This window comes from Phyllostomus hastatus, unplaced genomic scaffold, assembly GCF_019186645.2.
Source record: "Phyllostomus hastatus isolate PE091 unplaced genomic scaffold, TTU_PhHast_1.1 phas_scaffold_585, whole genome shotgun sequence".
NCBI lineage: Eukaryota > Metazoa > Chordata > Mammalia > Chiroptera > Phyllostomidae > Phyllostomus > Phyllostomus hastatus.
Window position 1 is genome coordinate 26572589 of NW_025334037.1, and position 25283 is coordinate 26597871.

General features: G+C 57.7%; 1 protein-coding gene across 1 annotated transcript in view; it reads right to left on the minus strand.

The window, feature by feature from the left end:
* Positions 1-382: 382 nt before the first annotated feature.
* The window catches only part of ALX4 (ALX homeobox 4), a 42272-nt gene continuing 17371 nt past the window's right edge, over positions 383-25283 (minus strand). Inside the window, exons 2-4 of the mRNA XM_045825165.1 lie at positions 11937-12247; positions 5851-5979; positions 383-4813 (exon numbers count right to left, since the gene is read on the minus strand). Coding sequence (XP_045681121.1) covers positions 4484-4813; positions 5851-5979; positions 11937-12247 — 770 coding nt within the window. The 3' untranslated portion in view covers positions 383-4483. The remainder of the gene's footprint in view (positions 4814-5850; positions 5980-11936; positions 12248-25283) is intronic.

The window sequence follows — 25283 nt, forward strand, 5'->3', positions numbered from 1 at the left end:
GAGGGGCTGCTGCTGGAACCCCATTTTGCTGCCTGACAAGTGGGCTCTGGTAGCCCTGCTTCTCCTGCCCCCTCCAGCTGTGCAGGCAGGTCCTCTGGGATCAAGGGGACCGTCCCCGAGCCTCGCAGGCCATGCACCCCTCCGCGTGCAGGAGCCCTGGATGGCCACCTGTTGTTAATCGAGCCCTGGTAATCCACCCTGTACTGTGTCAGCGGTTCAAAAGGGCACTGTTAGTATTTTTTGCCGACTTCAATTAACGTGAGATTTCAGAGGCCCCTCTGATCACATTTCATCTGTCACAAGTCAGGAACAAAACAGACAGGTTCCAGTTGCGAGGAGGAAGGAGAAGGAGTTTATTGCAAACAACCACCAAACAGACAGTTCGGGCTGTGCCCGGTCAAGGGTGGGCGGGGGCGTCCGGCTGCTTCTGCTCTCCGTCTGGCCCCGCGCCTGGGCCCCTCCTCCTCAGTGTCCCCCTCCCTCCCCGATAAGATGTAAGTGCAATAACTTACTTCAAAGGCAAGAACGTTTCTATTAATATTTTGCTGTAATGTAGTTACATGGTGGTACAGGCAGTAAAACTTTATGGAACCGACCTCATTTTTTTAATACATTTTTTTCTGAAATTTTCATGTATTTTTAATATATATTTTTAATATCCACCCCAGGCCATTAAGCTAAAAGAAAAGTTGCATTTACACAAGGTTAAAATATCTTACAAGGAGAACAGTCAGTACTGGTTGAGGTTCATGACATTCTAGCACGCAGCTGGCGTTCCGACCGCGGCACGCCCGGACCGTGAGACACTGGACACTGCCCTTCAAAATCAGTAGTATAAAGGCCTAGCTCTGTGTACGTGAGTGAAGGGGGCAGGGGCGGGCGTGTTCACCGGACCACCTTCCCACCTGACAGCATCCTTCCGGAAGCGCAGTGGGTTGGTGCGACCTTGAGAAGCGGGGTTGGTGTGGTCTCCTCACTGTTCTCGTTGAGGGTCATGTATTATCATCCTGGGGGCCAGTCTGCCAGCCATCCTCCCCTCCACGAGGCCTGGTGGCCTCTGCCTCTGACCGTCGGGCCTGTCAAACTAACTGGAAGCCCCAGAGTGTCTCTCAGCACCGTCTCCCCACGACCCAGCCACGAGAGAATGGTTGCGTAAGCAGGACACGCGGTCGCTTTCATGGGAAAGTCCCTCTTGCCCACCCAACAGAAACGAGGGTGGGAAGGGCACCAGAGCTGGGCCCAGCGTGGCCACAGCAGTGCGTGCTGGGGCCCACCTCACAGTTGCCGTCCCCCCACCTCTTGCTGCGTCTTTGAACTAGCCCGGCCACCGTGCTTCCTGAAGCCGGGGCCTGGCAGTGAGAGCTGAGAATCAAGTATAGGGGAGAGAACTCCGGGGAACTTACAGAGCCCATGTCCTGCTAGTGCCACCGAGGACCTGGGGGCAGGCCTCCCCATGTGCCCGCCCCCGGAGCCCGCTCCTGTGCCCGGGGGCGATGACAGCAGCTGAGCCTGGTAGCAGCATGGGTCAGGCCTTGGCCGCAGACACACGCCCAGGGGGCAGGAGAGGCTCTCGGTGCAGGGGAGGCTGCGCATCCGTCCACCTGCTACCTGGCAGCTCAGGTTGGCATCGCCATCTCTGTTGAGATCTTAGGCGAGTAGCCAAAGGAGACCTTCACCTCTTCCAGCGTATTTGCTGGTGGGGACCCGCCGAGCGGGTGGAGTCTCCTGTCTGTCTGCCATCCCGAGGAAGCCACCCGGCCCAGCAAAGCCCCCAGAGCTTGCTCAGTCATCACAGGGGCTGTTTCAGGCGCCCCCCGACCCTGGCACACAGAAGGCCTGGGCCTAGCGGCCCGATGGGACTGACCCAGAGAGAAGCCTGAGGAGCGGGGCGCTCAGGCGGAGGGCTGAGCTGCTGGGCGAGGTGTGAGGCCTGGGGTGCTCCGAGCACCAGCTGCCCACAAAGGCCCCGAGGCCGTCAGGGCCAGGGCAGCGGTCAGGGCCGCTCCGTCAGCCTCCGGTGAGATGGGGCCGGGGGCCACTTCTCCACTGGGGGGCAGGGTCTTCTCACCTCCATTGTGCAGGGTTTGGACTAACCAGAGTAACCCTCTATTCCCCCAGGGCAGGGCGGGACAGGCCTGGGCCTGGGACACCACCTGTGAGGAGACGAACGGGGACCTTTGCATCATTAATACTCGGCCCTGGCGAGACAGGCAGCCCAGGCCACAGTGCCTCCTTCTACCACAGGCTTTTTCTTCTCAGGCGCTTTGGTTCAAATTTGCCTGATTTATGAGTCTGGTCCAGTCAGAGAGCAGACACAGAGAACTGAGTGCCAGGGGTCCCTTCCAGAAGAATCTACTTCAAGTCCTTTTCCTACCACCCCCTCCCCCGCCCCATTCCCGGGGCTTCTTCTGTATCCTGAGTCTCTCCTGGGCAGCCACACTCCTTTGGTGAAAGTGCCTGGGTCCTTCTAGCCACTAGAGCATTTAAGGAGGGGACGGGGACGGTTCCCAGCTGTCAGCAACTTCCTCCTTTCCCCGGCTAGGTTCTGGGGAGCCTGAGCTACCTCAGTGAACCTCAGGACTGGAGAAGGCTCCTGAGAGGCACTCCGAGGTCCTCCGAGGAATGAAATCCTGGAAGCCAAGCCTTCGAGAACATCTAATTTAATGTCCGAGACCCCTGCCACTTCTCGCAGATGGGTTTTAGAGTGCAGGTTCACAAAGGGGCCCAGCTCTGGTCACGGGAGGCCTAAGCCAGACCCGGCCCCGCCCTGCTCCTGGGGCCAATGGGAACATGAGGCAGGGGGAGACTGCAGTTTCCTCCAAGCCCCAAGCAGCTCAGGGGAGAGGACCCCACACCTGTCCGTCCGTCGGACCCAAGAGGCTGTCCTGCGTCCAGGGCCCCCGGCCTGAGAGACCTGGCCCTGCTCACTGACAAGGTCAAGGGGGGTAAAAAAGGCAGGAGCCCCGCCCTGGGGCCACCTGCCATGGCCCTCCCAGGGCCTGGCTCAGACCACAGGCACCGGACACCAGGAGCTTTGGTGACGGCTGGGAACGAACAAGCTGTAGGTCTCTCAAGTCAAGCAGACACGGAATCCCCCCCCCACTTCCACCCAGAAGGAGGCCCCTTCCTACAGGCAGGAACCCTGCTTCCAGAGGGTACCCTGTTCCCTACAACTAGGGCAGAGCCAGTGACTCAGGGAAGCTCAGCCCCGTGGGCCCTTCCAGAGGCCAGAGGGTGGGGCTGAGACTTCCGACCCCCTGGGGAAGAAGAGTTGGGGTGGGCTCTGCCTGCCCTGTGCCTGAAAGACCACGGGGGCCCCACCCACGGTGGAAGGCTCTGGAAGGTACGGCAGTGTGTCAGAGATGGCTGGTGAGGAAAGGCGGTCTGAGGCAGCTCAAGGGCCGCCCTACCAGACCGGGGGCCGAGCGTGGGCACACGGCCTCTAGCAAATCTCGCACCCTGCTCTCCGCCCTCTGCCGCCGTCCCTCCAGGCCCCCGCTGTGTGTCCCCGGTGCCTTTCCACGCCAGGACACTGCTCAGCAGACCCGGGGAGTGGCCAGGATGGGGCGGGGGAGGGAGAGACATCCTCCTGGAGGGGCCTGCCTGGAAGAACAGAGCTGCCCCGACCTGCCTGCTGCTGCTGTCATCCTGCCCGCACCGGGGAGTCCGGTGGTCGGAGAGCGGAAGTGTGCGCACGATCCCCTGCCCCTGCCTGGACACCTCCCTGTAGCCCTGGAAATGCTTCTTCCTCCAGCACCACGGGCGCCCAGGTGGCCTGCATCCAGATCCAGAGTTTCCGGGGTGCGAGGGCGTGGGAACACATCCCCCTTGCCCCTGGATGTCAGCATCACTGGGTGACAGCCGGGCTCTTGGGCTCCAGCTCCCCGCTCCTCTGCCTACGCCCTCTGGGTGTGTCCAGCACAGGGGACAGCCAGGACAGGTCTCCACCCTCCTGGGTGAAGGGAGACGGGTGCCTTGGGTCCAGGAGGTCAGATTCCGAGGGGAGGGCAGGAGGCTTTTCTTCAGACACAGTCTTGGGCCTGGTGACTGGGGACCACACAGAAGTAGGAAGGACAGATGCAATAGCGCTGTAGCTGCTGCTGGGTCTCGAGAGGAATCTAAACTCGACTCAGTGGTCAAACCAGGCAGGCTGAGAGAGCAGGAGTGGGGAGAAAGGGTCTTCAGCTTATAAAGGATGCAAAGCTGCAAAACTCGGCCACCGGCCTCCTCCGCTGCCCCTGGCCAGGAGCAGGGGTCTCAGCCTCGGGGCCCAGGAAGGGCAGGGGCCAGCTGTCCCCTCCCTCCCAGCCGTCCACAGGGCCTCAGACTGGGGGTGGCTGAAAGTGCTGAGGGTCAGGCCCCTGGCCCAGGCCAGGTTCCTAAGAGGAAAGTCGAGTGGGAGGCTGGGAGCCTGGGAAACGCGGGCCTGGCCAGAGCCCCAAGGCCTGGGAGGGTGCGGCGGGGATGGGACGGGAGGGCCCTGTCATGTGGCCCAGGAGATGGCCGCGCTGTGCTCCTTGGCCTTCATGCGGAGGGCTGCGATGCTCGAGGTCTTGCGGTCCGGTTCGCCGCTGAGCTCGTAGCCGTTGAGGCCTGGGCTCAGGCCCGCGGCCCCGAACAGACCGCCCATGTGCGTCTGGCCCACGTGGCTGCCAGCGCCAGGGACACTCAGGAAGTCGGTGACACCGCTGGCCCCGGAGCCAGGGGGATGGGCATGCGGGGACATGCAGGCTGGCACTGGGTCGCAGGGGACCACGCAGGCCGGCACCGGTGAGGCAGCCCCGTTGTTGCCGATCCAGGACGGGTTCTGAATCTGGGGAGAAGGCAGGAGAGACGTCACAGGCTGGCTGGGGTGAGGCTAGGTGGGCGGGGGTACATGGGGGCTTCCCCCTAACCCCCTGAGTCGCCTCTCCCCACTAGGAGCCCGGCATTAGGATGGAATGGATCCTGGGTGTTTAGTTGGGAGCCTCTCCAGACCTTAAGGTCATCCGGGTGCCCCCCAGGAGGGCCTGGGTTTTATGCTTCGGCTCCGGTGTCCGCAGGGCCAGGCTGGCAGCAGACAGAAATTCCATTTTAAGGACCAAACTGCAAACCTCATCAGTGGTCCAGTGCGGCATCCCCTGGGTCACAGCTAACCCGCTGAGGGTGGCCCCTGCCTCCGCTGGCCAGCTCCCCATGTCGGGCACAGATGCTGACTCTGCCTCTCTGTCTGCGGCCTCCTTAAGCTCAGTGACCACATCTTACCTGCGGCTGCTCCCCAGGCCCAGGACCTCCTAGGTGCCTGGTAAGTGGGGAGCTTCGTCGGGTACGTGGACTCCGGGCTTGTAGGGTGTGGTGTAGAGAGGGTGGGAGGGGGCAGTGGGGACCCATATCTCCCAGAAGCCAAAGTCAGTGGCTGAGGTTCTTGGAGCTGATGCCCTGGAGGCTTCAGAACCCACTCAGGATGCAAGGGGCTGCCCTGGGAGGTGAGGAGCAGCAGTGGCTGAGCAGGCGGGGCCAGCAGAATGCCCACACACCTCAGGGAGTGAAGGGTGCCCCTCGGCAGTGGGGGCTGGGCTAGGCACCTTCTCTCCCATCCACGCAGCTAAAACCCCTCGCCTCTCCCCAGCTTCAGCCTCTGGGCCCCCTTTTCCTCTAAGTATTTATGGGGAGGAAGACCTGGGACTCAGCCAGGCCCAGGTGGACACCTACATGGGAAAGGAATGGCACCAGGCCCTGCTGGCATGCAGCTGGGCTGGGCCGGAAAGGCATGTGAAGCCACAGGTCCCGTCTCAGAGGACCTGCGTCTCTCTCCAAGGTGCCGGTTTTCAGGGTTCAAAGGGCTGGGGGTTGAAGCCGGGACTGACTTACCTGGGCGTAGTTCTCAGCTCGAGTGAGGAGGGGCAGCTCATAGGCCGTGGAGAAGTGGGTTCGAACCTGCTGCATCTGCCCAAAACGCTCCCTCTTCCTCCACTTGGCCCTCCGGTTCTGGAACCAGACCTGCAGGACAAAGCAGTCGTCACAGGAGCCAGAGGCCTTGTCCCGGGTGGTGCAAGAGGTCCCTGAGCCCCAGCAGGCCACGGGGGCCACAGAGGAGTGTGCTTCGGTGCTGATCCCCAAGAGCTTACAATCTAGAATGATCCATGCTGAGAGTCAGGAAGGCGGCGTGCCCCACAAGTAACCATGGGTGTGACCTGGGCCTGGAGCTTCCGTTTTGCTAAGCCTCAGAATCTGGAGCTAGCAGGGGGTGCACCCATGAAACTTGTCACTGGCCACTCAGCAGCCATCCCACCAAACCCAGCACGGTGTAGCCGAATCTGCTGTGGCCCACTGCTCGCTGTGCAGAGAGTGATAAAAGCTTCGAATGCTCCTCCAGAAAACCGTCCTGCAAGACCACCACACACACGTTTTTCCAAAAGGCCCGCGGCTCCCTGGGGCCCAGCAGCCCAGACTCCCTGCCCTCCTGAACCCTCGTGGCAGCATTCTGGTTGGAAACAGTCTCCCAGTTCGGAACCCTGTGTTAAAGGTCCCATGGATAATAGGGGCCCGATGGGCAAGGGAGGCAGTCAGGACGGCTTCCTGGAGGGGAGGATGGGAACTGGGCCTCCAGTGTTGGCTGGAGGGGGCAACGTCCAGGCCTGAGTCTAGAAACACCTGCCCAGTGCGGGGATTGGAGGGAGAGGCACAGAGGAAGCCGAAGTCGGATGGTGGAGGGCCTCGAATGCCAAGCGGACGGGTTTGCCCTCGGTGCTGTCGGTCCCGGCAGACGCTGCAAACTCGCACTCAGAAGAGCGGCCTGACGCGGAGGAGGGAGAGGGGAGGCCAACTGCCGCTAAGCATGGGTGGGTGGAATGGTAGCTTGACGGGGGCCCTAACGGGGAGGGTGGTCTCTGAGTCACGTGAGGGAGCTGGAATCTTGGGTGGGCGGGCGGGGTCCATGTCCTTTGCTGGAGCATTCATTTCCGGCAGGCTGGGAGCGTTGTCAAGGCTCATGGGCAAGAGTTCACCTCGGGGCCTGGGACCCCTGCCCTGACTTGGAATCATCGCATGGGGGAGGGGGGTGAAGAGAGATCAGCTTCCAGGCCAGGAAAGGTCTGGGCTGGGCTCCCCAGAGGGAGCACCCTGTCAGCTTGAGATGCGCCTGCCAGCTGACTCAGGTACGAGTGGCCGCATCCCACCTAGCTCACCAGAGCTCTGGGGGGCTTTGGGGAGCACAGAGCAGTGACGAGGACCTCAACTGCCGAGCTATGAGGAGTGTCATCAGGCTCTCACCAGGCCTAGGCACTGAGGAAGCCAGCTCTCCTCAGGTGCAGTCCCTGCAGTGTGGGCAGAAACACGTCCCATCCCTCCTGATCAGGGCTGCACAACTAGGCGTGAGAGGAATCGTCTCCAGAAACAGTGCCCCACGGAGAGGCCCAGTGCTGCCTGGGGGGAGGGAGCGGGGGCTGGGCCTGAGGCTGCCAGGCCCGGACAGCCTGCCAGTGCGGCCCGGGAGCGGAGCACCCATTGGAGCCCTGGCGTTGCTGATAGCCTCCGTTTCTGCACCTGGAAAATGGGCCAATACCTGTATTGACCTCCTCACAGGGGTGATGCCTCAGAGGGCAGCAGGTGAGACAGATGGGAAGTTCTGCCACGGTTTTTAGAGTGCTTCACATCTGTTTATTTACAGCTCCTGCCCTTTCTTACTGTCTTTTGCTAGAGGAAAGGGTCAAAAGAGATGGAGTCTATGTGTCTCAGGTTAGTGTGGGGAGGGTGGGGTGAGGAGGGAGTGTGGGGCTGCACCTCATTCCCCTCCCAGGCTCAAGTGCGCATGTGCACAAGTGTGTACACACACCCACACGTGTGCCAAGATTTCTTTCAGAGTTTTTCCATTTCCCCCCGCTTGACTCTGGTATAGGAGAAGCATTCTTCCTATGTCCTCCCTGGAGACTGGCCCTCTCCTGGGCTTGGGGTCTCAGCCCTGCCCCAGAGCCTGCTGGGAGCCAAGGGGGGATCAGGTCTCCTCTCTGCGCCGCTGAAATGGGATCCCCCTTTATCAGTGGCCTGGAATGGGGAGCTGGGGGCAGGAGGAGAGAATGCATCAGAGGAGCTTGTTTTCATTTCATGTTTAATTTCCTGCAGGCTTAGCTCAGTCTTTCCGCTCCTTCCTCCACCTCCCAGGGTTTTCTGTGGGGGGAGCCGGGGGGAGGGGAGAAGCCCACTGGAGGCATCAAGATATCCGGCTTCTTCCTTTCTTGGGGGCGGGGAGAAGTTCAGTTGCCGCCACCGCGGGGGTTTCCCTGAGTCTCTGTGGACTCCGGCCTGCCGGCCAGGCCCCTGTGTGGGAACGGAGAGGTGGAGAGGTGCTGGGAAGGCGCCCGGATGGGCTGCGGGGGACTCAGAGCGAGGAGGGCGGAGGCCAGTGTCCCCAAAGGAGCCTGGATGAGGGGCAGAGCAGAGAGGGGGCGATGGAATGTGGGGGTGGGGTGGGGCTGGAGCTGAGTGTGGGGGAGGAGGAGGCTGGGAGAGGGGAGACCTGGTTATCGAGGAAGATCGATGGGCAGGCAAGGGAGAGGCAGCAGAGAGAGCGTCTCTGGGAAGGGAGTGGACTGGGGTCAGGCCGGGGCCTTTATCTGCGGGTGGAGGATGCAGACTGTGCATGGTGCCCGGCTGCGGGGGGAGCAAGCTGACGGAGCAGAGCTTTCCCCCCCTGGGCCCTTGGGCTGTGCACAGGGCTGCAGCTTTTCTGCCCTAATTACGCTAAGTTGGTGTCTCTGGTCTTGGCTCTCCTCGCATGTAAATTGGGTGGTGGCCGGCGTATCCTCATGAGCACCCCCATGCTGACATTCCTGGGTCCTGAGGCTCTGAGTGTCCTGTTTCTGCCCCTTGGAGCCTGGTGCTCTGAGAGCTACCCCCCCCCCCCGCAGATGCTCTGTGTCCCAGGCCTGTTTCCACCGCACCACCCCCAGGAGAAGAGCAGGCCTTGAGTGAGGTCCCAGCCTTCTCTTCTGGGTGTCTCACCCCAAGCCCGCCCTGTTCCCAGGCCCACCCCAGCATGGGCCTCTCCCCAAGGAACCAACCGTCTTGGCAGAGGTCTTGGCAGAGGTCTTGCTAACCGCAGCCCATCTGGGGCCAGGGCGGGGTGGCCCAGGGTGGGAAGGCCTCTGTCTTATTGTCTTCAGACACCAGCTGCGGAGGCTGGAATCCCAGACAGCAGAGAGAGGCCCCTGCAGCCCCCGAGAGCAGGGCCCAGCCCAGGCTTCTTCCCAGGAAAGGCCCATCTCGAGGCCCCCATCGCCTCCGCCCTGTCCCCACCGCCACTCTCCACCAGGCACCTGGCCTCGCACCAGCTGGTCGTGGGCCCCAAACAAACAAACCCCGCAGAGGCAGGCAGAGGGCTGCCTCTCCACGCCCTCTGCCTCTGGGCACGACCAGGCTCAGGCTCAGCCCAGAGGCCTGAGCACACAGATATGCCACCCACCTTGCTGCCGTTTTACAAAGGAGTCTCGGGTCGATCTGGCACACATCCTCAAACAGCGAACTAATGTCAAAGAAGCCCTGGGGTGGAACTTGGGACACTCAGATCTTAGTCTCAGCACTGGCGCCGAGTCACATGCCCGAGTCTCCGATCCCAGGCAATCCTCTCCTGCACTGGGCTTCTTCTTCCTTGTGACCAAGTGAGAGGACCAGGTGATCCTTTCTGGCACTAATATCCTACAATTCTATGACTATCCCCTTAAATGATAGTATATGCAACACCTTAGGGTTTCCCTTTCTGCCTTGGCTGCCAGGAGGCTCCGAGGTAAAAATTTGTGCTCAGTGGCAATTATGATCCTTAGCCTAGATTCTTCACATAATTACCTTCTCATTTTATGAAATTGTTCTTCTTCTTAGACGAAAATAATAAATCTTTAATTATAAGCTGCCTCAGCTTTTTGGAGGCAGGCATCAATGTGTGTGTGCGCAGCGAGAACACTTTAGCTGGAGGGGGTGACTGCCAAATGCTAGGCATGCCCCAGTGCTACTTCCGGGTTCAGTCCTGGGAGGGCCATCCTGGGCACTCCCATCCACTCCTTAGGAACACACACATGTGCACACACGTGCACACACATGCACAGAAAATGAACCAGTGTATCCCGCACCTACAGCAATGCCCCACAACCAGCCGCCCCCTTCGCCATCTCCTCCCAAATCCATTGGCTGAGCTGAGGCCGGATTCTGGGGCTCCGGTCCAGAGTCTGAGCACAGGAGGCCACGTGGCTGGTTGTCCCGACTCAGATGAGACAGTGGGTGTGAGAGGGCCCTCAGGATCCCAGGGAAGCCTCCGCTGCCCTGCCTTCCCTCCCCGAACATTCACCGGGTGCCGGAGCGGAAAACACCAGCCAGCCTGCCGTCGGCAACGTGTGTGTGAATGGCCCCACCGTTCAGAGCCACGTGGGTGCAGGGCTGCTTCTGGATGGACACGTGCTTACTGACAGTTGCCAGTCCTTTTTCACATTAGCCGTTGTCGATGAAAAGGACTCTGGCCTAAGTTGCAAAGGCCTCTTCTTACTGAACAGGACACAGTGGAGGCTGATGAACCTGTTGTTGCTGCCTTAGAAAAGCTCTGCCCTTGGGGTCTGCTGAGGAAGGAAGGGCTGAAAGTCCCTCTGAGCTGAGCTGCACTGCTTGGAAAACAACAGTAACAATGACAAAAAAACAAGCCCCCTTTTCCTCAAGCTGTGGGTTTTCCTAGCACACTGGCTGGGGGACTGCTACCCGAAAACACCTCACTTGCTGTTTCTAACGTGCTCTGGGGGTAAAAGCAGGCTGAGATGGTGTTTATTCTGTGCTTAGCTGAAGCCTAGCTTTACTACATGGGTGATTCCATCACCTGTTTGGGGGGTTCTCGAAGGTCTTGGCTTCCTGTCTGGTTCTTTCTTTGTGTCATTTCATGCAGGGAGGTAGGGACCCCTGTTTGGACAAAAGAGGTCAACTGGCCCACAAATATTTATTTTTTGCCTTTGTTGCTCTGCTTGCGTGTACCCCTGATTCGTAGAAATACAGGGATGAACAATCAGACAATACCTGCCTTCAAGGACTCCCATTTCAGTGGGAGGAGACAGATAAAATAATTCAAGCCAGTCATAAATTCTGCAAAGAGGATAAAGGGTGGTAGCTGGTAACCAGGTTTGGTGGCGCTGTATTGTGCCGTGTTGAGTTACGTTGAGTTGAGTTGGCTGGGGTTGAGTTGCATTGGGTTGGGCTGTGTTGAGCTGTAGCGGACTGAGCTGTGTTGGAGATCATTGTGTTGTGTTAATGCGGGTTGGGTTGAGTGGTGTTGGACTGAGCTGCGCTGGGTTGAGTTGGGTTGGTCTGTATTGTGCTGAGTTGTGTTGCATTATATTGGTTTGTGTTGAGTTGGGTTGCACAGGATGGAGCTGTGCTGGATTTGTGGGTTGGGTTGCATTGGGTAATTGGGTGGTGGTAGAGGGGGTGCTGCATTCGCCATGGAGGTTAGGAATACTTCTTGAAGACAGTTACCAAGTTGAGACCTGAAGGACAGAACAGCAGATGGCCATCCTGGGCAGAAGGAAGAGCTGGCTGTTCCCTGTCTCTGCCTACTGGGCTGCTGTGGCCATCTGTAAATTCCTCCTGTTTCCTTTCTAAGAGCCAGGCCTTCTGGAGGAGAGACCGGTCATTTTCTCCTTCATAAGACACCACATAGAGCCCAGAAATGCAGCTAACGGGCTTCCTGCCCCTCCATAGGGCCCGGCCTCTTTCACTCCTGCTCCGCCCGGAGCAAGAAGCCCAATACTAAGGTGGATAAGAGCAGACTTGGAGTGGGGGCCTGCGGGGCAGGCTGGCAGCCTCTGGGCCTCTCCTTGGACTGTGGGTGAAGAGAGTGGCTGAGGAACACGCAGGCAGTCTCAGCTCCGGCCACCAGCCCAAAGCCGGGCCGCGCTCTTCCCCCCTGCACCCCGGACACCCTCACTGACCTGCACACGGGCCTCGGTGAGGTCTGTCCTCATGGCCAGCTGCTCCCGCGCGTACACGTCAGGGTAGTGGGTCTTCTGGAAGACCTTCTCCAGCTCCTCCAGCTGGTAGCTGGTGAAGGTGGTTCGGTTCCGCCGCTTCTTGCCCTTGTTGCTCTCCGAGTCGGCCTTCTCCAGCGGGCTGGGGAGGTCAGTGCTGGCCCGGTCCTGGGGCCCCTTCACCCCAGCCTCCTTCACACCGAGGTAGCTGCTGTCCATCCCCACGGTGTCAGAGTCGGGCGGCAGCTCGGGCTCACTCAGGGAGCTCTCTTTGGCTGAGGGGAGGGAGGAAAGAAGGTTAGAAACCAATGGCTGAACCAAGCAAAAGAGGAGGGAGGGATGGGGGGGCCACCCCCTGCCTTGTCCCTGTCCAGGGAGCATTGGATGTGAGGTCAGGAGGCCTGGGTTCTGGTCTTGGCTTGCAATTACCCTGCCGTGTGACCCTGGGCCAGTCCCGTTCCTCCTCTGAGCCTCTTTCCCATCATCTCAGAAGAGGCTCCTTCCAGCATCAATATTATGTGACTTCGGATCAGTCAACATGACCTCTGTGACCTTTCATTCCCACCCTACTGACCCCAGTCTCCTCCTTTTAGAAGGGTCCCGGTTGCCAGAGCGTCTCCTTGGGGCAGCGAGGATGCTGACTCAGTGCCTCAGACTCCCCGGGGGTTGGGGAGTGGCTGACTCACTCAGCAGTCACTTCTGGCCCAGTGGGCTTGGGGTGAGGCGGAGAGGCAGACAGGAGTGCCCCTCCTTTCCTGGCCTGGTCCTTTCGGGGGTTCAGCAGGAGTTGTGGAGGTTCTTCTCCAAACATCCTGTCCCTTTGCCCTCCACACTGGCCTCACCTACTGGCCGAGCAGTGTCCTGCCCCCTCCACATGGGCTCTGGTGGGTTCACACAAAGCTCCAGGCCCAGCCCCGGGCCTGACAGAATGGGGCCCCCGCCGCCCACCGGTTCTTAGAAGCTCAGAGCTGGAACGGACCAGTCCACCTGCGCAGGGCAAGGACGAGGAAGCAGAGGCCGAGGTAGAAGGGTGGGGCAGGGAGAAGCTTGTCCGTATCCCAATAGTCCAGTTAACGCCCGGGGCAGATACGACGGCCTCAGAGGTTGTCCAGCTGTGTGCTTTAGACAGGTCACGTAACCTCTCTGTGCCTCGTTTCCTCCTCCGTGAAATGGGGATGAAGATGCCTGGGGGGCAGGCGCCCTCACAGGGCGGCTGCAGGGTTACAGAGGCCAACACGCGAAGTGCCTGGCACAGTGGCAGCTGCGGTCAGTTTCCGCCGGTGTCCGGTCTGGACTTGCAAGGAGCAGGACGGACCGTGGAGCAGGCCCCCTGGAGCGCCCGGGCGCAGGAGCGCGGGCCGCACTGGGGGAAGCGTGCCGCAGGCCTGGCGTTTGGTGACGGGCGTGAGCCCCTCCGAGCCACATTCCTTTGTCTGTGACTCTCGCGGAGTAAGATGACGTGCAAGATTAATGAGACACATGTGAGGAGTATTCGACAAGACCGACCCTTCACACGCACAGACTCTGCTTATCACAAGCGTGAAGGTCACTCTGACCCTCAGTTTCCTCTTCTGGGAGCAGGTCCAAGCGGCGGACACGAGGTGTCAGGGCGATGGCTCTAGCCCAGGTGTCCTGGCTCCGCCCACGTTCTGGGGGCAGAGGCTGCGGCTTCACCCTCAGCCTAGGCTCCCTGGGGGCCCTCTTCACACCGGGGAGGCTGAGTGGGCCATTTTGCCTCTGTCATTCTCCCCTCCCTCTACAAAGCACAGAAGAAAAGCCAGTGGCAGGACATGAGCCTGGAAGCAACTTCAGGAGGACATCTCTGAGCGTCACCACCCGTGCTGCCGCCACCCACCGGGGTGGCGGGCCGGCCTTCGGGGACCCCGTGGGACACCCGTGTGAGCCCAGGCACACACGGGCTGCCAGGCCTCCAGTGACAGCACCGCGCAAACTGCAGCCGGCTGCTGGGCCAAGAGCTTTCAGAGAAGATGTTTATCTTCCTGGCAAACAAATACGTTTTATGTTTTGGGTTTTTTTTTTTTAGAGAAGAAATCCCATTCAGCCTCACCAAAAATAAACATTTCTGTTATGCAACTTCCCGGAGGCCAGTCTGGGAGGACACTGCCCCTGGCCCTCCTGCCCCAGCCCTGTTCCCCGGGCCCCATCCCATGACCTCCAGGACCCTCGCAGCATCCTCTGGCGTCCAGCCTGGGGTCAGACCCCCCTGCATGGCCATGGGGGCTGGGCTGAGCGGAGGGAGCTCCAGGTTATAGAAACCAAAGATTGGTAGGGACCAGCCCAAAGTCCTGGTTTTAACTGGGGGGAAACTGAGGCCAGAGAGTGCAGGATGTGAGCTAATTGGCAAGAGAGGGCGGCCTCACAGCTCCTGGGTCCTCTCCCCAAGGAGAGCAGTGGGGGCAGAGGAATGCAGGGACCTCACATAATCAAGGAGTCTTGTTCTGTTTGTCCTCGGGGCAGAAGGACCAGCTCCTGCTGATGAGGATGAGCTGGTGCTGGACTCAGCCCGTGGGGAGGCGGCAGAATATCCGGTCTCCCATGGAGAGAAGTAGGAACTCAGTTTCCCCACGTCCAGCCACCCATTGAGACCGGGCGGGTGGGGGAGAGAGGAGGGGACAGCACAGTATGGGCACAAAGACCACCAGACCAAGAGCTGGCAGCTCTGCCCTCGGCCCCAGCTGCAGCCCAGTCTGCCTGTGACTTCGGATGCCTCATTTCACGTCAGAGGCTCGTCTGCAAATAGGAGCAGGCATGTCCCCTCTGCAGTGGGGTGTCACACATGCAGTGGGGTGTCACACCTCAAGTGGGCGGAGTACCCCTCCCACAGGACCAGGGCGCCTTCCCCTCAGAATTCGGATGGGAGGAGAGGGGACATGGGGGCATGTCTGTCTGCGTCCAGACAAACGTCAGTGAACCCAAAAGGCTGCAGGTTGGGGGGATCCTGGCACACCGATGCTGCTGGTCCTCCAAGGGGAAAAAGAGCCTCCTGATCCCAGTCTTGATTGCTGGTCACCTCGCTTTAAACCCTCGGGCTGGATGGATCCCTAGTTCAGACAGCAGAGGAAAGTTCCCCAAGGTTCTGGGACCACCCAGCTGGTCAGAATGACAAGCCAGACCTCAGGTCCTCGGTGCAAAGATACCAGACTCAGGGGATTCTATTTCAACCTCCTTCCACCTCCACCCCCTGCCTCTCCACCAAGTGCCATCATCCTGGCTTTGGGGACAGAGAGCTCCCTGCCCCCAGGACAGCTCAACCATTTGTCCTTAGGTCCAGCCCTTGTCCATCTCCTGTAGATCTGGCTCATCGGTCTTGGCTCTAAACCCCCCACGCCCTTCCCCGAGACAGCCCTGTGGACATTTAGAGCTGGCTGTCACACCTCTGAGTCTTCCAGCTCCTGACCCAACAGTGTTGGTTCCCACGGCTGTTCCTCAGGTGGCCCTGTGTTTATGGAGCCTGCTTGAGACAGGAGGATGCCGGGACAGCGCTAGGTCTGGGCAGAGCCAGCACTTGGTTCTATGACTGGACGCTTCTGAGCGGCCGGGTGAGGGTCAGCAGCCCGAGACCCGGTGCCGCCGGGGTCCAGCTCGCTCTCCGGTGTGCTTCTCAGCAAGATGGCCGCTGTAAACAGAGGTTCTGCGACTCTGGCTTGGAGCACAGGTCGCTGCTGAGCAAGGGAAAGCCCCACCTCCCACCACCTGCCCGGGCTGCCCCTTCTTTCCAGCTGACCTCCAAGATCCAGCCAAGCACCAGCTCCTCCAGGAAGCCTTCCCAGACTGTGGCAGCCATACAGGTCTCTTTGTCCGCTGTTCGGCCTCTCTCATTACTGCCTGTGTTTCTGACTACTGTGTAATCCAGCCCTGAAGTGTCCGGCTCCTTCTGCAGAATGTCAGTGTCCCAAGGGTTGGGACCGCATGCTGTTAGTCCCTTCTCCACCCGGGGCATAGCCCAGGACGGGGTAGGGGCAAACGTGTAGCAAGAAGTTGCCGAAGAGTCAAGGGACAACTTCTAACAGATGTTACTAAGCTCTCACTCTGTCCAGCTGCCTTTGTGCACCTACTGTATGCCCGTGCCCCAAAGCAGACATGCAGAAAGTGTCGACTGAATGAATGAACCGATTCGCCCCGGTAGACGACGAGAACGGTGGGTAGGATACAAGGAAAAAGAGGCCCTCGATGACTGGTGCCTCCTCCAGAGGCTGGCAGCGCAGCGGGAGCAGGAGGAGGAGATGGGAGCGCCCCCCAAGGGGTGGGGGGAGGGGAGAAGAAAACAGACAATGAGGGGTGTCTCCACGCAGGGAGCCCGAGGGTTGCAGGGAGGGCCCGGGCACAGGAGAAGCACAGACGTGCTTCAAGGAGGGGGCTTGGGAACGCCAGTGTCCGGGATCTGCCAGGGACCAGCTCCGCACCCACCGTGCCGCCACCCTGGGGTGGAGAAAAGGCCACTGGGAGACCCTCAGCTGGCCAAGGCCAGCCTTCTTCAAGACACTGGCACCCAGCACTGGCAAGACGCTGAGGAGCAACTAACCCTACCTGGGCCCAGGCCGCCTGCGGCGGGTCCGGCCCCTCCGAGCCCTCCCTGGGGCAGGTCCCACAAGGACTCTGGACTGGCACTGTGCCGACACCCTTCCCGTGGGGGGCTCGTCCCCAGCCGTGCGGCCCAAGACAAAATAATCCTGGCCTGCGTCTTCCCAGTGGAGTGTCTTGATGTGGAAACAAAACTCAGAGTACCCAGAGGAAGAGAAATCCAATAATGTGCATAAAACATCATGAATGGGCACTGCCTGCCCCACAGAAGGGGCACCGGCCCCGGTGGCCCCGGTGGCACCAGGTGCCCTTCACACGGTCCAAGGCCAAAGTCATTCCCATCGATGGTGTCTGAGGAAGCGGGAAGCACTCCGTTCAGGGTTCTTTTCTTTACCAGCAGCCACAGAAGGCCCTGGGGCCTCAGCCCAGACTCCGTCAGGGAGGAGGCCCTCACCGCCTCTGGGAGCCCCGGCCGTCCTGGCTGCTGGTTTCCAGAAGGAGAAACCCCTCTTTGTCCCCCTTACCTCCAGCTGTTCATCCTGGTTCAACCCAGTGGCGTCACTCTAATCCAGTCCAACTTTTTCTTTTTAAGATTTTATTTATTTACTTTTAGAGAGAAGGGAAGGGAGGGAGAAAGGGAGAGAAACATCAGCGTGCGAGAGATCGTGCACCCCTAACTGGGGACCTGGCCCGCACCCTGGGCCTGTGCCCGGACTGGGAATCAAACCAGCTTCCTTTTGGTTCGCGGGCCGGCACTCAATCCACTGAGGCACACCAGCCGGGAGATCTCCAAAGGTGACGGTGGATTTTCTTTATGACTATGATTTAAAGAGAATTTTTTTTATAACTGAGTTTAAAGAGAACGAACTTCTGAAGCCATCTGGAGAGAGGGTGCCGGAGGCCTGCGTGGGTCCTTCTGTGCCTGGGGTGTGCCCCTGGGCACGCGACTCGGCCAGCAATTGGGGGCGGGTGTGAGAGCAGACGGGCAGCTGCCTGCAGAGCACACGTGCTTGTGTGGCCAAGTGGCATGCGTGTGCCTGCGGGTGTGTGCTGGTGCGCGTGGGTGTCTGTGTAAGCGAGCATTATCCTGCAGATACTCACGCGTGGGTAGGGGCATGCGTGGTGGGGGGTGGGGCTGTGCCCAGGCCCCTGCCTATGGAGTGTAGGTCTGAGGGGCCTGAGTAATTTTATCCCCCGTGGTCTTGATTACATCTGTGTTCCTCCAAACATCTGCTTTGTGGGGGACATGCCGCTCGCTCTGTCCCCGGGCGAGCTGGCCGCACACCCCTGTGGCAGGGTGCACAGTGCCGATGTAATCTCCTTAAACAAAACAGGCCAGCGTGAGGCCCTTTCATGCTATTTAAAGGGCACTGACTAAGCCCACTGCTGTCCAAACAGTCGTGTGGGGGTGGGGGCGGAGGTTAAAGGTTAGCCATTGATCACGTCCCAGCCCACCCCATCTGCCACTGGGCTCTGTCCAGAGCTCAGCTTGAAGTCCCTAGTTTAGCGCCAGGCCCGATAAATAGGGCAGAAGGGGCGACACGCACGGACTGCTGCGTGTGCCCCAGCGGGGACAGGTCTCTACTGCACGGGGCGGCCGCTGTGCGGAGGACGGTGGGGGGCGGAAGCATAGGTGCTGGGGCCAGCCACCCACGAGGGGACGCAGGCGCTCCCGCGCACTCCAACCCAAGCCCTAAAAATGCTTCTCAGAACAAGGGAGGTCAGAGAACCGGTTACAGACCACAGGAGGCTACGGGGACTTGAGGACTAGATGCCATGTGCTGTCCTCGATGGGGCCCCGGAACCGTAAGAGGACGTTAGAGAAGAACTAGTAAAACCTGAATAAGGTGTGGCGCTCAGTTAACAGTAATGTTAAAAAAAAAAAAAAAAAGAACAGCAGGTAAAATATGTGAAGAGACGTTTTGCCCAAGAAGATACACAGAAGGTGCGTGAGCATTAAAAATGAGCTCAGCACACTCTCCACCGTGGAGACACACTCGGGAAGCCCAGTGAGAAGTCATGACACGCCTACTGCCGCGGAAACAGAAACCCGAGGACGCCACGTGACAGAGCGGGGCTGCCGCCCCGGAACGCTCACGCGTCACTCGTCACTCGAGGGGACGTATGCTGACCCCGTGACCTGGTGCGCTCACTGCTGGGCGTTTGCCTAAAGAAATGAAGATGTTTTTGGGGAGCTGGGGGGAACCCCAAACCTGCGTGCAGTGCTTAAAACAGCTCTGTTCGTAATCGCCCCAAACTGGAAACAACCCCAATGTCCTTTAACAGGGGAATGACTCGGCAAATTGGGGTGCAGCCAAGCCATGGCCGGGATGACTCTCGAAGGGCAGCACGGTGGTCCGTAAAAGAAGCCAGTCTCAAAATGTGCACAATGTGTTACTCCACTCAGTTATCGCACGGCATTCCGGGAAAAGCAACAGTATCAGGACGGGGAGCAGATCGCAGGCTGCCAGGGCCTGGGGGAGGGGCTGGGCGTGACCACAAAGGGCCACGCTGGTGGGTGGAGCTGACCTGCGTCCTGACCTATACAGGAGTGTGTTAAAGTTCATAATACTGCACACCCCCAAATCTTAATGGTGCAGCATGTTATTTTAAAAATAAAAGAGATACAAGCTACAGAGAAAACACAAACTTGTATTTAAATATACTAAAGAAAAACTAAGTCAGTACAAAGTTCGTACGTTGTGACCCAGTAAGTCACTTCTAGGAATTTATTCTAAAGAAATAATTATGGATGAGCACCAAGAATTAACTAGGGGGAAAATTCACTGTGGCATTATTACATAGAAAAACTGAAAATAGCCAAAATATGTGCTAATAGGACATTGGTTAAATTGAGGATGAAAGTTCCATAAATGGAAGATTCATCCTGCTATTCTTTATTCTGCAAACTCTTTCTTTCTTGGCACTTAACACACATTATTATGTATCTACTTGTTTTTTTCTCCTTTATCGTCACTCTCTCCCTTCCATAAAATAGGGAGTGTATCTGAATATATTTGTTTCATTTACCCCTTCATTCTAATGCCTAGTATTATGGCTGGCATGTAGTAGGTGTTCAATGAACATTTAATAAAAAATGAATGAAAGTGATGTTGTAGAAGAATAACATTTTAGTACTTGGAAAAATGTTCCTAATATAGTAAGTAAATCTCACTTACAGAAAAAAAAGAGGGGGTGGGTGAGTGGAGTATCTGTCCCTAGGAAATACCAGAAGCTTCCAGAGGTAAGAATATAGGTATATAGTTTAATTTTGTTCCTTTTTTTCTGATTTGAATTAATTTTCAATTTGTCCTCCCAAGAGCAGGAACTGCTTTTATCTTTTTAAAATGCCATTTGAAAGCTGCCATCAGAGTCTGGAGTGATGGCTGCTGGGCGCAGGTGCTGGGGGCAGGCGCTGGGTGCAGGTGCTGGGGGCAGGCCCTGGGTGCAGGTGCTGGGGGCAGGCGCTGGGTGCAGGTGCTGCACTCTGCTGTGCGACTCGGGGAGGCCAGAGGTGAGCACCACATGGAATGGGGTTGAGGAAGGGGAGGGAAAGTCCAGGGAATGTCCCTGTTTGCAGCAGGCATTGGCCACTGTCCTCACTAACCGCCACCGCCCCCCCCCCCCCGCCATGACTCTGAGGCCTCCTGGGTAGCGAAGATTCCCAGATCTCAAACTCAGGTTCAGACCTTCTAAAGGCTTTCTCCGCCTTCAGGCTCACTACCCTCAAATACAGTCGGACAGAGGGTCTAAAACTCGCACATCCGATCACACCCGGACCCTCTCTAAAGGCTTTCCCTGGCTCCCAGAGCCTGCACTGGGGCCGCCGGATAAAGTCCAGGCCGCTCAGTGACACTGGCATTTCAGAGAAGCAATGGGTCATTTTTTTGTGTAAATAAGTCTGGAAGTATGCATGTGTGCATGGGAAATACACTAAAAATTGTTGTTTGAAATACCAAGGTAACTGAGCAACCTGATTTTGTTGTTAGTGTGTTTTTTGCTAAATCTGCCAACCTTACAGATCAGGCTCACCTGGCATTTGGGATTCCCCAGGCAGCCCAGGCCCCTGGCCCCCCAGACTTCTCATTACACGGGCTTATCTATGTTCCACATGAAAAATTTTTAAAATCAAGACAAACCAGAGAAGAAAAATGTAACACACACAGAGAAACCATAGATTTGTGAATTTTTCTTAACCTAAGACTGCCTTGTGCCCATTTCCATGCTGTTCTAGATCCTTCCACCACATCCCTTTTAATGGCTGCATAGTATTTCACTGCACAGACCAATTCTCTTTTACCCACTCAGTCCTTCACTGTCGGCGCGTGGCTTTCTGGTTCTTTGAAATGATCACAGGCCTGCGGTACATCCCCTCCTAGTCAAATCGCTCAGTGCATTCACGGTGACTGCCTTAGAAGAAGCTGCAAGAACTAGAAATATCGAGAGAACCCTATATACACCTCAAGACCTCTGGCACACACGACCACATTGCCTTCTGGGAACAAGCCAACTGCCTGGGGAGCCAGCAGTGCACTCACCCGCTTCGGGGCCGGGGCTGGCCACAGTGTGTGTTACATCTTCGCCAGTGTGATGGATAAAAGCACAGCTTTGTTTGAATTTACATTTTTGAAATTACCAGCAGAGTCACACCTGTAATTTGCTGTATTTCTTCTTTTGAGAACTGCTTCTCCTTGGGCTTCCGAGGTGGCCCCTTCTTCTCCCAACCTGACTCTCAGGCTGGGCCCACCCCTCACACTGAGTTTCCTGCTTGCTGTCAAGTGCCCGTTTACCGGGCTGCTCCCCCTGGACTCAGTGGTTTGGCGCAGGGCCTCCCTGGTGCGCTGCTGGATCCTGAGCTTGGGCTTGTGCCTGCTGGATCCTTGAGCCTGGGCTTGTGCCTGTGGTGGCGGCTTCGCCCACCCTGCGGAGGGTAACACGGGCATCGTAGGAAAGCCACCCAGGCCTCGGCCCCTGAGCACGCGCTGCTTGTGTGGGGTGGCTGCAGCTCGGGGGTGGGAGAGCAGATCTTGTGGAATGACGGGCTCGAGGAAACCAGCCACAGGGCAGGGCATGCGGATCAAAGGTGGCCCCATGGCTGCTGCGGTTGTGGACAAACCTCCTGGCTTTTCTGTTTCCTCTGCTTGATCAGTATTGTCCAAATCCCTGCTGGGGGGTGGGGGGGAAGGGTTATGGAGAGGTCACAGCCTCTTCAGGAAGCAAGATGGAGGAGGAGTCCCTGAGTCTTGGGATGCTCTGCTCACCCCAGAGTGGGTTCCCTGGCCCCAAGGGAAGGTGGTAAGGCCACACTGCCAACTGGCCAGAATGAAGGCTGCAGTTGCTCATACTGGCCACTAGGAGGCACTGTGGTCCCAATAAAGTTCCTCGGGGCATGGTGGTGCCTCAGGGCCCCAGTCCTGGATGAAGTCTCCGGAAGTTTGGTTGATGACCCAGGTCCTACGTGGGAGGGCTTGCCAAACAAGCAGTTATTCAGTCCTACTGTGTGTCTATTGCTGTCTTAGCACTACAAGGGACAGAGAGCAGGCTGAGGCTGGTCCCTACCCTTCCCCACAGAGCCCTTTCCTCTTCTGGCTCTAAGGGTTTTCAGACTCATGGCTCATTTTGATCCCCTAAAAATTTTCCCTGGCTTGTTTAACTCAGTGGACTGAGTACCTGCCTGTGAACCAAAGGGTTGCCAGTTCGATTCCCAGTCAGGGCACATGCCTGGGTTGCTATCCAGGTCCCCAGTAGGGGGCTCGAGAGAGGCAACCATACATTGATGCTTCTCTCCCTCTCTTTCTCCTTCCCTACCCCTCTCTCTAAAAATAAGTAAATAAAATCTTTAAAAGCATAAAAAATAAAATGAAATAATAATAAAAAATTCCGCATGGTGCCTGAGCACCCTCATTTTACAGGTGGGCAAACTGAGGCTCAGAGAGGAGGAACCCACTGGATGTCACCAGCCCTGAGTGGCGGCAGCCTCGCCTGAGCTCCCTTTCTTCCTCGGAGTGGCCTCCCTCGTGGGGACCCTGGGACTGCTGACTCTCCAGCTACTTGCAAATGAGCCGAGCAACCACCCCCCTCCCCATGCTGGTGTTCTGCCTCCTTGGCTTTCCATGTGGCTGGCAGGTTCGATGCCAACTCTTCTGTGGTTCTTCCCAAGGGAGGCCCAGCAGAGGCAGGGCTGCAGACAGAAGTGCGCTCTGTCCTCCCCACGCAGGGGTGGGGGTCTTTCTCCCATCCAGGGGATGGGGAGGGGGCTTCCTAGAGCCGAGGAAGAGAGAAGCATCAGCGCTGAGCTCTCCCTGAAAACCAGGAACGGTGCTTCCCCCTTCACCCAGCCCTAGGACATCTGTCCCACCACTGCTGTCACTGTCACTGACTCTTTACAGCCACCATGTAAAGCGTCCCCAGTCCACAACCCCAGATGCTGAGGCCAGAGGGAGTAGACGGCTTGCCTGAGAGCATACAGCGGGTAAGAGGCAGAGCTGGGGCCTGAACCCACAGCCGGGGGCACTCCCTCTGGACCTTCCTGGGGCAGATGCCCTGTGGGGCACCGGGACAGGGACAGGGAAGGAGGGGAAGAGATTGGGGGTCCCAGGAGAGCGGCTCCTCTCAGGAGCCTCTGCATCAGGCCATTGCCCCCACTTCGGGGCTGGCCCTGAGAGAGCTTCAGCGAATACCCGGGGCCTCACATGTGGCCCCACGGCTTTGCACAGGACCTGCTTCAGGGTCTCCACCGTCCCCCAGCTCGTACCCCACTAATTCTCCCTTGTCCCCCCCCTGACACAGTGTCTCAGTTTGCATTCATTTCCCACTAAACTCGGAAGTGGGTCTGCAGCTTTCTCTTCAATAGTTCAGAAAGAAATAATATGTCTATGTTATGTTTACATGCAGATTATCAATACAGATACAATATATACATACAGAGAAGATGCAAGAAACATTGATACCACAAGTATGGTAAAATGTTAATATTTGGGAAACTGGTGTAAAGGGCATCTGGGAATTCTCTGTACTTATAACTTTTCTTTTTTTTTTAGATTTTATTTATTCATTTTTAGAGAGGGAAGGGAGGGAGATAGAGAGAGAGAGAGAGAAAGAAACATCAATGTGCAGTTGCTGGGAGTCATGGCCTGCAACCCAGGCATGTACCCTGACTGGGAATCGAACCTGCGACCCTTTGGTTCGCAGCCCGAGCTCAATCCACTGAGCTATGCCAGCCAGGGCTACTTATAACTTTTCTTAAAGTCTGAAATTAATTTTTTTTTTAAAAGTCAGGAAAATTCCATTTTATCCAGGAATCCCAGTTTGGAACGTGTGTTTGTAATCATTTGAGTGGGACCTGGACTGGAGTTTAGTTAGCAACCTGCCCGCACCGTCCACAGCCTCCTGAGATTTTGTGACTAAGTTCACAATGTAGATGCTGGCTCTGGGGACAACCCCTACTCCCCCAGCGCTTTGAAGACCTTCGGCTTTCATGAAGCATTTGGAGACTCGGTTGGAGCGTTATGTTCCCTTTAACAGCTCCTCCTTGGCCTGTAGGAGGCAGTATTTCGTTAGCTAAAGTCCAGCTACCTTTGCAACTTAGAGTAATTGAGTGAGGTTTCCTTCCTTGCCTCAAAAAAATAAAATAAAAAAAGCGGTCAGAAAGAACGCCCACTGACCATTGCTGGAACATGGGAGGAACCCAGCGTCCATCAGTGGGTGAAGGGACAGGCACACTGCAGTGGACACAGTACCGTGGAGTTATTATTCAGCCGTAAAAGGAAGGAGGTTCTGACACGTGGACAGGTCTTGAGGATATCGCGCTGAGTGAAACGAGCCAGTCACAGAAAGGCGAGTACCGTACAATCCACTCACATGCGGTGCCGAGAGCAGCCGACTTCAGAGGGACGGGAAGTAGCGTGGTGGCTGCCAGGGGCTGCGGGGGTGGGGGGGGCGGGGGGGCACTTAGTGGCTTCATGGGAACAGAGGTTCAGAGTTCCAGGGATGGGTGGAGGTGGGGGTCACACGACATTATTGGCATCTTCAATGCCACTGAACTGCACACAAAGTGGTTAAGGCGGTGAATTTTGTTGTACATATTTTACTACAATAAAAATGGGGGAAAAGGAAAAGAAAGCCTACTAGCCAGGGTCCCTTAGGACCTCTGTCTGCCGTCAGCCCCCACGGCCCACTCCATCTGGGTCTAGCTCCGCTCCAGCCCCCAGTGTTCCGCCCCTGAACTCCTTTTCCTCATCCTCTCCCACACGCTGCATCTCACTTCTCATCTGTCTGCTCCCTGGGTCACCCGCTTGTTCATTCGCCAAGCACCTCCCCAGAGCCTCCCCTCCGTCACGGCCCCATGGAGGGGACAGACAGGCGACAGTGTGGCCCAGTGTCCCAAGGCCCAACAGGCAGGGCAAAGCAGTTGGTGCTGCTGGAAGAGGTCAGGCGAGGCTTCGGCAACGGCACGGCCTTGAACTGAGCACAGAAAACCAAAGAAGTCTTGGCAAGGCATGTGCTATTTTTGGTAAAACGGGACACTCCCAACGCCCCAAACGGAGCTGGTCGTAAATTACCAAGGGAGAAGTCTTAGGGGCCTCCCACCAGGGCTGGTGACAACAGTCAGAAGGACAATGACATTAATCCCTGTGTGTGAGCGGTGCCAGCCCACCCCCCGCGGTATCTGATCCTCCCCAGATGCCCAGGCGGTCAGTGTTGTTACTCACGTCACAGAGGAGGACACCGAGGTCCAGAGAAGTTTAGAGGTCACAGGGCTAGGATGGG